General features: G+C 44.1%; 2 protein-coding genes across 6 annotated transcripts in view; both read left to right on the top strand.

Annotated features, from left to right (window-relative positions):
• The window catches only part of LOC121329291 (coiled-coil domain-containing protein 120-like), an 18,665-nt gene extending 12,202 nt beyond the window's left edge, over window positions 1–6,463 (top strand). For 2 of the 3 annotated variants that reach the window (XM_041274830.1, XM_041274828.1), the window contains 8 exons: window positions 529–634; window positions 789–922; window positions 1,403–1,522; window positions 1,725–1,950; window positions 3,799–3,961; window positions 4,850–4,951; window positions 5,203–6,165; window positions 6,282–6,463. In XM_041274830.1, coding sequence (XP_041130764.1) covers window positions 586–634; window positions 789–922; window positions 1,403–1,522; window positions 1,725–1,950; window positions 3,799–3,961; window positions 4,850–4,951; window positions 5,203–6,165; window positions 6,282–6,387 — 1,863 coding nt within the window. In that variant the 5' untranslated portion in view covers window positions 529–585 and the 3' untranslated portion in view covers window positions 6,388–6,463. The remainder of the gene's footprint in view (window positions 1–528; window positions 635–788; window positions 923–1,402; window positions 1,523–1,724; window positions 1,951–3,798; window positions 3,962–4,849; window positions 4,952–5,202; window positions 6,166–6,281) is intronic. The other variant, XM_041274829.1, reaches the window with a different exon arrangement.
• Window positions 6,464–12,105: 5,642 nt separating this feature from the next.
• plxnb3 (plexin B3) overlaps window positions 12,106–13,310 on the top strand; it is a 38,766-nt gene continuing 37,561 nt past the window's right edge. For 2 of the 3 annotated variants that reach the window (XM_041273091.1, XM_041273089.1), the window contains exon 1: window positions 12,106–12,311. The gene's annotated coding sequence lies outside the window, so the exon portion shown is untranslated. The remainder of the gene's footprint in view (window positions 12,312–13,310) is intronic. The other variant, XM_041273090.1, reaches the window with a different exon arrangement.

The raw sequence follows: 13,310 nt of genomic DNA, 5'->3' as shown, positions 1-13,310 counted from the left end.
ATATCAATTTCGAATTCTTTCGAAAGACAGGACCTGACCCCCGACCCTGGTTTCAGTTTTCAGGAGGCTGTGTGGTCCAGTGGTTAAAGAAACAGGCTTGTAACCAGGAGGTTCAAATCCCAAGCGCTTTGTGATGGTGGTCCACTATGAAAGGACCTATATAAAAATAAACATTATAATAAATGATAATATAGGATTATTGCAGGCTATACAACAGCAATAATGAGAACAATTTTTTTTTTTTTCTCATTGTGTTTTGATCAATTTAAACAATAGATTACCCTAGTTTAATAATCAGACACACCTGAGCTTGTTGCCTAGACACTGGGGGCTGATCAAGCTGGTGGGAAAACCTGGAATGGATTACACCACTGTGCAACAGGAGTCTGATTACCATCCCTGTATTAAATGAATAGATTGCACAGACGTTATGTTGTGTATGAGAGCTCATGTTCATTTTATTAAATATGTTATTTATGGGGGGCCCCCCCCCCGAGTGGCAGTTAAAGCAGTTTCCCCCCCTCCCAGGTAAAAGTTGGATTAGCAGGAGGAGTCGGGGGCAGAACCTCGCAGGAGTCGCATGACATGGAGGTCAAAGGTCACCTGATCACATCGCCAGGGCTCGGCCCCACAGGTTGGTTGTATAAAGCATTTGAAATACTGTTATCTCTGTCTGATTTTTACGCAAACGTTTTTCATGTCCGATCTGATTCAGGGATCCTATTAAAATGTTTGCTGTTTTTGGTCAAACCTCTTTTTTGTTCTAGAGATTTTTTTTTTTTTCCTAGACCCTCAGTCTTCAGACCTGGATTCGAAACTGCGCTCGGACCGGGTCGCTGAGCTACTCGACAGGAAGAGGGCGCTACATAGCACTCTGAGCTCCCGTCTTGTGGATCTGAAGAAACTCTGTCTGCAAGAAGCGGTGAGAAACTCACACTAGCCCTGCTGCTGCTGCTGCTGCACCCAGTCCTGGGGTTCAGATTATTATTATCATTATTATTATTATTATTATTATTAGTTTATTATTATTATTATTATTATTATTAATGAAGTCTATTAGTAATATTATTATTATTTTAATTTTTATTGAAATGATCAGGAGCCAGGAGTTTGAGCAGGGTTAGAAACTCACACTAGCCCTGCTGCTGCTGCTGCACCCAGTCCTGGGGTTCAGAGTTCCCCTCAATGAAGTCTATTATTAATATTATTATTATTATTATTATTATTATTATTATTGAAATGATCAGGAGCCAGGAGTTTGAGCAGGGTTAGAAACTCACACTAGCCCTGCTGCTGCTGCTGCACCCAGTCCTGGGGTTCAGAGCTCCCCTCAGTGAAGTCTAGTATTATTTCAATGTCTTTTTGCACATTTATATATAACAGTTTTAATTATTTTTTTTAGGAATTTACTGGCGAGCTTCCAAATGAGTACCCTCTGGAATCTGGAGAGAGACCCCCCCATGTCAGACGCAGAGTGGGAGGGTCCAGTCGGGTCCCCAGCACCTCGAATGCAAAGGTAGAGGTGGGTGGAATGTTCTGTTATTTAACACGGGGGGGGGGGGGGTGGATTGTAGACTGCAGATTAGACAGGCATGCGTCCTAAGATTGATAATATTACTATAATTTCATAAATTTCAACCCTAAAGATTGTAGATATTCATTATGAATCATGTCTCCATTGTGGTTTGAAACGCTTTGCGTGTTTTCTGTCTCTCGTGTCTCAGGAGTCCTGGCTCGAGGACATGGAGCGCCAGTTCTCTCTGCAGCAGCAGATCGTGGAGGCGGCCCGGCGGCTGGCTGGGGGGTTGGAGCCGGGGGCGGAGCAGCGCAGGAGGAGGCAGGTGCTCTCTAGTGCCATCCGCAGGCTGCAAGAGCTGGAGGAGCTGATCAATGAGCAGAGAGACAAGCTGGGCTGGAAACACACACAGAGAGCAGACCATCTGCTTCAAGGTGAGCAAGGCTCTTAAAGGGCTGGCGCTGCTCTTAAAGGGGTCTTAAACAAAGATGGATAAAACTTTAAAACTTAAACAACAGCATCAGTCTGCCGGCTGTTTCTACCAGGCTCTGTTATATATACATATGTAATATATAATTACACACACATTGTGTGATATGACAATCTTTTCAAAGGTGACCTGTACTGTATTGTCCTATATTGCATTGTATTGTATTGTACGGTATTGTACTGTATTGTACTTTCCTGTCCTGTAACTTGTAAATTCATGGTGTGTTTGGAGACAGGAAGTTCTGAAAGAGGCTAACAGGAAGCCTTTCCACAGAGGCCTTTTCCAGTCATTATTGTACAGTGGACAGAATGCTCGTAAACAGTGAGTGTGTGTGTGTGAAAACTGTGTGTGTGTGAGACACTGTGAGGGCTTGTGGGTGTGTGAGACCCTGTGTGTGTGACACTGTGAGTGTTTGTGCTTGTGTGTATGTGAGACACTGTGTATGTGACACTGTGTGTATGTGTGTGTAACACTGTGTGTTTGTGTGTGTGTATGTGTGTGGGGGGGGGGGGGTTAATATTGCATACCTATGAAAAAAAAACAAAAAAACCCAGCTGTGGTTCCCGCACCCCGTGCCGCCGCGTCCCGCACCCCGGGCCGCCGCGTCCCGCACCCCGGGCCGCCGCGTCCCTCCCCCCGGGCCGCCTCGTCCCGCACCCCGGATCGCTGTGTCCAGCACCCCAGATCACATGCATTCTCGAACTGTAGATGCAATGTATATATTTATAAATAATTAATCAATAAAAACATGTGGGCTTGAAACAGAGTCAGAGATCAGAGGACGGGATCAATAATCTGTTTGAAGGTGGAGACGCGTTGACGGGAGGTTCTGAGCAATTCTCCCAAATCCGATCTCTCTCTTTTTTTTTTTTATAGAGAAAAGAGGAGAGAGGATCAAATTCTATCTCTAGCCAACGCTAACCCTGTTTACCACCAGAGCACTAGGGAATAAGAACATAAGAAAGTTTACAAATGAGAGGAAGCCATTCGGCCCATCTTGCTCATTTGGTTGTTAGTAGCTTATTGATCCCAGAATCTCATCAAGCAGCTTCTTGAAGGATCTCAGGGTGTATCGGCTTCAACAACATTACTGGGGAGTTGGTTCCAGACCCTCACAATTCTCTGTGTAAAAAAGTGCCTCCTATTTTCAGTTCTGAATGCCCCTTTGTCTAATCTCCATTTGTGACCCCTGGTCCTTGTTTCTTTTTTCAAGTTGAAAAATTCCCCTGGGTCGACACTGTCAATACCTTTTAGAATTTTGAATGCTTGAATCAGGTCGCCGCATCGTCTTCTTGTTCAAGACTGAATAGATTCAATTCTTTAAGCCTGTCTGCATATGACATGCCTTTTAAACCCGGAATAATTCTGGTCGCTCTTCTTTGCACTCTTTCTAGAGCAGCAATATCCTTTTTGTAGTGAGGTGACCAGAACTGAACACAATACTCTAGATGAGGTCTTACTAGTGCATTGTACGGTTTTAAGATTACTTCCCTTGATTTAAATTCAGCGCTTTTCACAGTATATCAGAGCATCTTGTTGGCCTTTTTTATAGCTTCCCCACATTGTCTAGATGAAGACATTTCAGAGTCAACATAAACTCCTGGGTCTTTTTCATAGATTCCTTCTTCAATTTCAGAATCTCCCATATGATATTTATAATGCACATTTGTATTGCCTGTGTGCAGTACCTTACACTTTCTCTATTAAATGTAATTTGCCATGTGTCTGTAATGGTGTTGAATAATTTTTTTCCCCCTCCTCGTATTAAACGGTTCTGTTCTGCTCTGTTCAGACGACCGCCCGTCTCCCCCCAGCATCCTGCCGGGCCGCGCCTCGTCCCCCAAGTCTTGGCTGGGCCGGGGGAGCCCCGATTGCAAGGCGAACCAGCAACTGCCCCCCATGGAACTGCACCACGAGATGAGGAATCGTCACAGCTCTGTGGCCAGCACAGCGAGGTCAGTACCGCTGCATCTCGCAACCGAACAGAGATGCTTTTAAAAAGCAACCCCTCCATCAAACAAGTTTTAGAATGTTTATGCAGCAAACGTACAGAAATATCTGAGATGTACAGCCGGGGCCAAAGGTTTTGCATCGTCCCCCTTTAGAAAGAACTCACTCAGCTTCATAGAGTCCAATGAAAGCTGCTGAATAATGTTCCCTTGTTAACATATTGAATCACACCCCCTCTATATAGAATGAACTCACTCAGCTTCATAGAGTCCAATGAAAGCTGCTGAATAATGTTCCCTTGTTAACATATTGAATCACACCCCCTCTATATAGAATGAACTCACTCAGCTTCATAGAGTCCAATGAAAGCTGCTGAATAATGTTCCCTTGTTAACATATTGAATCACACCCCCTCTATATAGAATGAACTCACTCAGCTTCATAGAGTCCAATGAAAGCAGCTGAATAATGTTCCCTTGTTAACATATTGAGTTACACACCGCTGTGTAGTTTTCCCATACGCTTCCTAAAAAAATGACATTTTGTGACACTTCGGAATCTTTTGATTACATGATGTTAAATGAAAAAGTTAATCATATTTATGATTATTTTTTTAATACTGTCCCATATCCTAAAATTCTACAGGATGCTAAACTTTTGGCCGCAGCTGTCTGTCTGTCAGAAAAAAAGTGTGTCAGTGGCCCGGATGAGAGAATTCACTTCCGATCGTTTTTTTAAAAACGCTGCGTTCTGGAGTGAATTCAGCTGTAAAGGTGAGGGAAGGATGGATTGTTTTTTAAAAAGCCGACTTTGAAGCGAATTTTCCTTTTCATCTGAGGCCCAAAGACGACATATGTATATTTTTTATGCTAACTCTCTCGCTCTCTCTGCAGCCCCAGTCATATTCTACCACGGAGCATCTCGAACGTAGAGGGGAGGAGCGTCCCGGCCACGCCCCTCCTGCCCAGGACCACCCACAGCAGCGGCCATCTTAGGTGGGGGAACTCATGTCTGCTCCCAGTTAACAGGCTGCCCATGTCTCTTACGATCCAAAGCAGAGGGAATACGGAGTCACTTTGCAGCTTGTAACGTGGTTTCAGGCAGGGAGACTTGGGGTTTGATACAGCAAACCTCAGACTAGATCTCCTGGAACCAGCTTTCAACCCACCGCTGTTCCTGAGAAAGTGTCTCCATGTTCCCTTGTCTTTCAGAGTCTAGAACAATCAATTTTCTCTCTCTCTCTCAGAAATGACATTCCCAGCGGCCTTTGTCTCAGGCAGTGGTCGGACACCCCCGAAGGACCCCTCGCCTTGCTGCTGCAGGAGGAGATGACGGCTGCGCCGGTGGTGTTCTTCGAGCGAGGGGGCTGCCCGAATGCCACCCGAACTCGCCGCAGCAACAGCTCCGAGGCCCTTCTCGACCGCCCTGCGTGCCAGGAGCCTGGGGGGAGAGGGAGAGGGAGAGGGGGAGGGGGGCCGCTGGCGGTTCGAGGGCCCTTCAAGAGCTCAGAAACGCTGAGCGACGGGAAGCAGCCGTGCCGAAGCCCGGAGCGTTACGAGAGCAGGCCGCAGGAGTCTGTGGGCAGCAGGGGCGGGACTTCCTACAATGACATACTGCTGGACTACATGTGGGAAAAGCAGCAGCAGCAACAGATTGAAGCGGGAAGGACTTGCAAGGAAGAGGGTTCGCCCGCAACTCTCCAGCCTGCCAACGGCTGCCCCTCCCTGCCGTCGCCGCAGGATCTTGCTCCCTCGCCAACCCACCTTGGCGCCGGCAACAGCAGCCCTTTACCGAGGGGCCGGGGAGAGGTGCGTCGGGTCAAAGTGACCCGGACTAAATCTTGCGGACCTTTTATCCCGTTGCAAAACCAGCAGCTCCGACATCCGCCCCACCACCGCCAGGAAGGTGTGGCGCTTCCGAAAGACAGCCGGGGTGAGCTGCCGCGGTCCCGTGGCAGAGGGGAGGAGTCCAGCCACGTCCTGCACAAGGCGCTGGCTCTGGAGGGGCTCCGGGACTGGTATATCAGAAATGCACTGGCCCACAGAGGGGCAGGTCAGCCTCCACAGGGCAGGGGGCAGGATTTCGGGAGGAGGAGGAGGCTGTGTCAGCAGCACCCCAGGCAGTTCTCCCAGTCCAACCAGTGCTGCCCTGGTCCGCTCCAGCATCTCTCCCAGTCCATCAGCTTTCATGGGAGCCCGCTCCACGGCAGGTGCGTGCACTGAGAGTGAAACTCCTTCTCGGAATGAACCCTTTCATGTGCGACCTAGTGGGAAAAACAGCTGAACAAAAAAATATATATATTTATTTCTCTCTCTCTTCCTGCAGGCACTTGGAGCTCTCTCTTTATCGGGATAACTTCCAGAGTCAGCTGCAGGACATGAGCCTGGCAGACCCTGCCATTGATATGCCTTCACCAGGGACACTTGTCTGAGACACAGGGAGAGGCAGGGAGGCAGACAGACAGAGAGAGAGAGGGAGAGAGAGACTGGCAAAGAGACAGGCAGGGAGGGAGACAGGCAGAGAGAGAGAGAGAGGCAGGTAGAGAGAGAGGGGGTGGCAGGCAGAGAGACAGACAGGCAGGCAGGGAGGGAGACAGATAGTCGGAGGCAAGCAGGGAAACATGCAGAGAGATAGAGAGGCAGGAGGGAGGGAGGCAGGCACAGACAGATGGGCAGACAGGCAGAGACGGAGGGAGGGAGGCAGAACAAGCGGTGAGGTACAGACAGTGCAAGCTATATCATAGAACATTTATATAAATAAGGTTAACTCTGTTTTCATATAATTAGCTACAACTTTTTTTAAGCTTCCCTTAAAAAATAAAAAAAAATAATAATGACATTTAAAAAAAAAAAAAAAGATTAAAGATTTTAAGAGGGGAAAGTGCTTCATGGAAAAACTGAAAAAATAAAACAAATGTCCTGCAGCTTATGAAATCCATTGTCGACCAACTGGAGCTGGGAAACGGCTCCAGTTGAAGGACCATCTTCAAATGCACCTCTCTGGTTTCTTGCTTGCACAAAACAGAAACGTGGGGCTCCTTTTCCAAGGAATCCTTTGGTATAGATGCATGTGGTTTGGACGTTGTGTGGATATTTTATTACGGTCAGGATTGGGGCGGAATTCCGGCTTTTCAATTGACAGCAGCTAAAATATCGAAAAGGGCTCCACCCTCCCCCCCCTTTCCCTTCCTCCCCCCCCCTTTTTTTCACTTTTTGGGATTTTGGGGGGGGGGGGGGGGGGGGGGGGGGGGGAATAAAAAGCAAAACGTTTCTGTTATTTCTCCCATATACTTTGTGCACCTGTTTGCAAAAAAAAAAAAAAAAAACTTGGTTTTAATTGCATGTCAAAAGGATTTTATACCTGTGTTATCAGCAGTGTGTGTGTGTGTGTGTGTGGTGGTAGTAGTGGGGGGGGGGGGGTTTACAGGATCATGCTATGAAAGTTTGACAAAGCCTACCACTTTGATCCAGTCCTGGTTTCACTGGGAGTTTAATAATCAGACACACCTGAGATTGTTACCTAGACACTCTGGGGCTGATCAAGCTGGTAGTAAAACCCGGACTGGATGACACTGCTGTGCAGTAGGAGTCTGATTCCCATCCCTGAAAAAAATACAGTGAACACAAAAACAGGCTGTGCTCTAAAAACCGGATTGATTTGATTAGAATCTAATAAACTGCTGATAAAGTTTTTTTTCATGTTTTGTTTTTTTAACAGGACAAAATGACAGGGACCAGTGAACTGGCTTTGCTCACACACACACACACACACACCACACACACACACACACACACACACACACACACACACACACACACACACACGCATATATAATTAAAAATACAAAACTGAAAGATCGTAATTGGATAAGTCTCCACCCCCCCTGAGTTAATACTTGGTAAAAGCACCTTTGGCAGCAATTACAGCTGTGAGTCTGTTGGGATAGGTCTTTCTAATGATTCGGTCTCGACCAACTTTCAGCTACACCTAGATATGGGCAGAAGATCTATCAAGATTCTAGAATGATTGTCAGCTATGATCATATATATATATATATTCATTACAAGTCCTACTCAAGCAATTACACATCGTTTTTTTGTCCGCAAGAAAGTGCGTTATCGTACACGGTTTAATATATATATATATATATATATATATATATATATATATATATATATATATATATATATATATATATTATATTACTTTTTTTTTTACTTCGTGTGCTTTTTCAAGATGTAAATACGAAAGAAAACGTACAGTCAAAAGTTTGAATGTTATTCTAATCTTTTTAAAGAAAAAAACAAAACATAGAACATTCTAAAAAGGACGAGATTAATCGTGTTGTAAATAAAGCCTATTTTTAACAATGGCCGTTGTCTTTTTGTTTGTTTGTTTTGTTGATTTCATTGTTTGTTCTTGGGGCAAATTGATCCAGCTGGTTCCTAAATTCAACAGGACTGCGGCGCGTCGGCTGACAACACCTCCGGGTATTTAGGAGCGCTGCATAGAATACAAAACGGTCAAATTTGAATGAACGATCCTGCTTATCAGCCTGCAGCTTCAGAATCTAAAAAGAATATTACAAAAAAAATGAGATCTTCGTTTTTCATATTTCCGTGGCGGGGCTAATGTAAACCTAATCATGAACCGCTCCGATAGCCCCCACCCGTACATAAAATAGTTCATAAAGGAGACTTAATCCAGTCATGAAAATAAACGCGTTCCCAGTTTATCAATGACTTTGCAGATTTTTTTTTTTTTTTTTTTTTTTTAAGACTCAGGGAATACAGCCGTGGTGCTTGGTCCCCATCTTGTGGACATTTTCAAGAACTGCCGTTCACAATGGTAAAATAAATAAACTTGTAATAACTAGATTAGACTGTTTTCAAATTTCAAGCGCAACCATAGATATCGTATATGCGTTGTAAAGCACAGAGAGTTCTGGTGAAACATAGGGAAGCATTGTAAAGCACAGATAGGTCTTGTAAAGCATTGAGAAGCATTGTAAAGCACAGAGAGGTCTGGTAAAGTATAGGGAGGACATTACACAGCAAACATTTGTCTGCTTGAATTACTTTTTGGTATACTTTGTCTCTGTGCTCTGATGCTCTGCTCTGATGCCTCTGTGCTCTGATGCCCCAGTGCCTGTGCACCGCCATGCCTGAGCTGTCATGTGACATCACACATACAAAAATCCTTTCCTGGTTCCCACAGTCCAGAACAAACAACAGTCATGAGGGAGGCTTGCACTGGCAGGTCTGCACTGAGAGCTGGCAGGACTGCACTGAGAGCTGGCAGGACTGCACTGAGAGCTGGCAGGACTGCACTAGACTGGCAGGACTGTACTGAGAGCTGGCAGGACTGCACTAGACTGGCAGGACTGTACTGAGAGCTGGCAGGACTGCACTAGACTAGCAGGACTGTACTGAGAGCTGGCAGGACTGCACTAGACTGGCAGGACTGTACTGAGAGCTGGCAGGACTGCACTGAGAGCTGGCAGGACTGTACTGAGAGCTGGCAGGACTGCACTGAGAGCTGGCAGCACTAGACTAGAGCTGGCAGGACTGCACTAGACTGGCAGGACTGTACTGAGAGCTGGCAGGACTGCACTGAGAGCTGGCAGGACTGCACTGAGAGCTGGCAGAACTGCACTAGACTGGCAGGACTGCACTAGACTGGCAGGACTGTACTGAGAGCTGGCAGGACTGGGGGAGGGGAGAGGGGAGGAGGGGAGAGGAGAGGAGAGTGGGGAGGGGAACTCCACTTTCAACACTGCAGAGCTGTATAGAGGTCTATAGGAAAGAGAACCCGCGCTGTGCACAGAAATTAAATTGCTCCACAATGAAAAGATCACTAGAGGGCTCCAGTTCCTTCCTAGGCTATGTTTTTGCCAGAATCAACGACAGCTGTTGACGGCGCCACAGGATCGCATACTTCTGCGCGAACAGCTTGGCTGATGTGGCTGTACTTCACACATGGCTACTCCAGGCAAACTGAACCAAGGAGCAGCTCCTAAACTCGCAGTTAAAGCACCTTCATACTGGCGTGTCACTGTAAACTATGTCAGAGCAAGACACCTTGAAGCCCTCTACCAATATATCACAGTACATTTCTGTAGTAGGCAGCGATATCCACAGGCATTAAGAATGACTGTTCCTTTTATTTCGTACTGCACATCACAAACAACACATATACAAAACCATTTAAAACAAAGCGTTAATATCGTGCTGTTATATCCTATACACACGCATGGCATGATAACACAGTGAAGTATCTGCTGGCGGAAACGGTTTTTATTTTCGCCAGCGAGGTGTTTACGCACGGCAGCAATGCGCTGTCTCCAGCGTTGTTGCTGGGAATGGATTCTTTCAGTGCAGCGCGTTTGTGAATTTGAGGAAGACTCGTGAAATGAATCAGAGGCTGGCGCTGCCGAGAAGCCAATACCCTCCGCTGCACGAATTCAAACTGCCTTTTTATACCAAAAAATGAGAGAAAGCGGGTTGCGTAGAGGATTTATACTGGACCCTGACGCCCGCGATTAAACCAGGGAGTGGTTGTACAGTATTGGCTAGCCTGTTTGTTTTCCTATGGGTCTCTCTCTATATCACTGCCCTCGATATATATATATATATATATATATATATATATATATATATATATATATATATATATATATATATATATATATATATATACTATTATGTTCAGCGTTTAGGTACAGCTGTTATGTTTGGGGTCATATTGACCCGATACAATTTCAAACTAATTTAAAACAGCCTTTAATTGATTAAATGTTTTTATTTGCAAGGGTTTTGCCCTTTTCTGCTCTTTTAGTCCAGGAGCTGTGATAAAACTTCTCTGACTGCCAGCCTGGGAGCTCCTCATTTTGGAGTGTCTTTACCAGTGAGACGCTGTTGCAATACTGACAGAGAAGACTAGGCTCTGCCCTGTAGATATATATTGTTTGTTTGTTTTTTGTTTATAAATATCTCCAGACACAGGTGCCATTTCCATTTCCAGAGATAATAATAATAATAATAATAATAATAATAATAATAATAATAATAATAATAATAATAATAATAATAATAATAATAAGTTTGTTTTTTTTTAACTCGCTACTAAACCACAAATGAATTAATTTAAAATCAACAAATGGGTATAAATTGCTGGAGCAGCTTCAGTAAACGCGTTCAATCTATCTGGAGAGCGTCATAACACGTGTTAAAATCATATTGCTTGAAATGTTATTCGGTGAACAATATGTAACAAAACAACGCACAGTCCCTCCCCAGTCAGACAAACACAGCCAATCAGCGAGCTGCAGAGGTCTGACTGATGGAAAAGATCCTCGCAGGAATTACTCCCCGCTCCCAGACAGCTGAGTGCTTTTTAATAATAGCAAAAAACCAAAATATGTATGTATTTATTTATTTATTTATTTATTCACAATGGACGTGCTTCAAATACATTCCGTCCTGCAAAGCTGCAATGCAATTTCACTGTAGAAAATGACATACTTGAATTCCTTTGTCAAAGAAAGTAAGATTAGATGCAAATAACTATTTTACCATTCAACTGACTGTATGATTTTTTTTATTATTATTATTTTTTATGGACACAGCCTCCCCCAAATAATCTCTACAGATCAATTTCTTCATCTTTCTAGGTGTAAAATCGACTGCCTTGGCACCGCTGTGAATGTAAAGGAAACAAAAAAACAAGCCAAGGGGCTTCGCCCTTGAACCCCACGTCCCCAAACCCCTTGGCTAACCCTATAGAGTCTCACTAACCCTGTACTGTACAAAAAACGCATTGCACATGACTGCACAAAGTCGAGGAGTACATATATTCAGGACGTTTTGGACATAAACGTCCATCAGCCGTATTGTGTTACAAAAAGACAATTAAAAAAATATGATAGAACATTGTTGATTTTTTTGCTTGTTGCTTTTTTTCTTTTTTTGGAAGAGCGTTTACAAGGTATGTCCAACAGGCATCGCTGTTTCCTAATCCTGCGAGAACCGGCATTTATTTTACTAAGCTGTTATCTTCCATTGTCTGTCAGTCTGGCGTTTTTTTGCATGTTGTGTGCATAACAGGGCTTGGTTAAAACGTAGCCACAGCAGGACCAGACCGGTTGCAGTGAGCGTTTTGCGCAGAAGCTTGATCCTCCAGCGCTATAGGCAGGTGCTGGCAAAAAGTAAACCTCGCTGAGACTGCGCGCTAAGCACTCGCAGTTATCCGAGATAACAAAACTTTCAACTCTTGTCTTCAGTATATTAGACAGCGTTTCTTTCGTTGATGTAAATCCAGGTAACGCACGGATTATAGGACGAGAGCGAGGGTAAGGTAGGCAAGTTGTTGTTATTATTATTATTTTTACTTTACGAGATTTCAGTGTTTTTTCTTGAATGTTCTCTCTGCTGCGTCGGGGATTCAGCAAATAAGCGTTTTTACAGCAGGTTATATTAACCCTTTAGTTGTCACTGAACCTTATACGCAAATATTAGCAGTTTTGCTGTGTTATTATTATTATTATTATTATTATTATTATTATTATTATTAGAGCAGCAGTTTAATATTATATTTCATACTTGCGTAACAAATAATATGCTTGACAGATTTGTCAGCTAGTTACGAAATAATTGTGTGTGTGTGTGTGTGTGCATGTGTGTGTGGGTGTGTGTGTCTCAGTGTCTCAGTTTGTGTGTTTTGTTGGTCTGGAATCAACTCCCCTGTAATGTTGTTGAAGCCGTTACACCCTGAGATCCTTCAAGAAGCTGCTTGATGAGATTCTGGGATCAATAAGCTACTAACAACCAAACAAGCAAGATGGGCCGAATGGCCTCCTCTCGTTTGTAAACTTTCTTATGCTCTTATGTGTGTGTGTGTCAGTTTGTGTGTGTGTCAGTTTGTGTTTAACCTCTGGACTGTTTTGTGTAAGATGTAATAAACCCCTTACAGTACTGCCGTCTGATTCAAACATCCATACAGTTAATGCGTGCCATACAGAAATAGAACTTACCAGGAAAGATATATTTTATTTATTTGTTTAATTGTTTTTGTGTTTCTTTTCTTTTGTGTCGCCCCACCCTCTAAAAAACAGAAGCAACCACTATTCTGCTTTTTTCTTTTTAACACGAAAACAACATTTTTAGTTCCCTATAACGTTACCAGTTCAGTTATTAGGAAGCACAGATAGGTCTGGTAAAGCATGGTAAAGCACAGAGAAGCATGGTAAAGCACAGAGAGATATGGTAAAGCATAGGAAAGCATTGTAAAGCACAAAGTGGTCTGGTAAATCATAGGAAAGCATTGTAAAGCACAGAGGGGTCTGGTAAAGCATAG

Source organism: Polyodon spathula, chromosome 16 (assembly GCF_017654505.1).
Source record: "Polyodon spathula isolate WHYD16114869_AA chromosome 16, ASM1765450v1, whole genome shotgun sequence".
Lineage (NCBI taxonomy): Eukaryota > Metazoa > Chordata > Actinopteri > Acipenseriformes > Polyodontidae > Polyodon > Polyodon spathula.
Note: the sequence above shows the minus strand (reverse complement) of the source record. Positions and strands in the feature narration are given on the sequence as shown.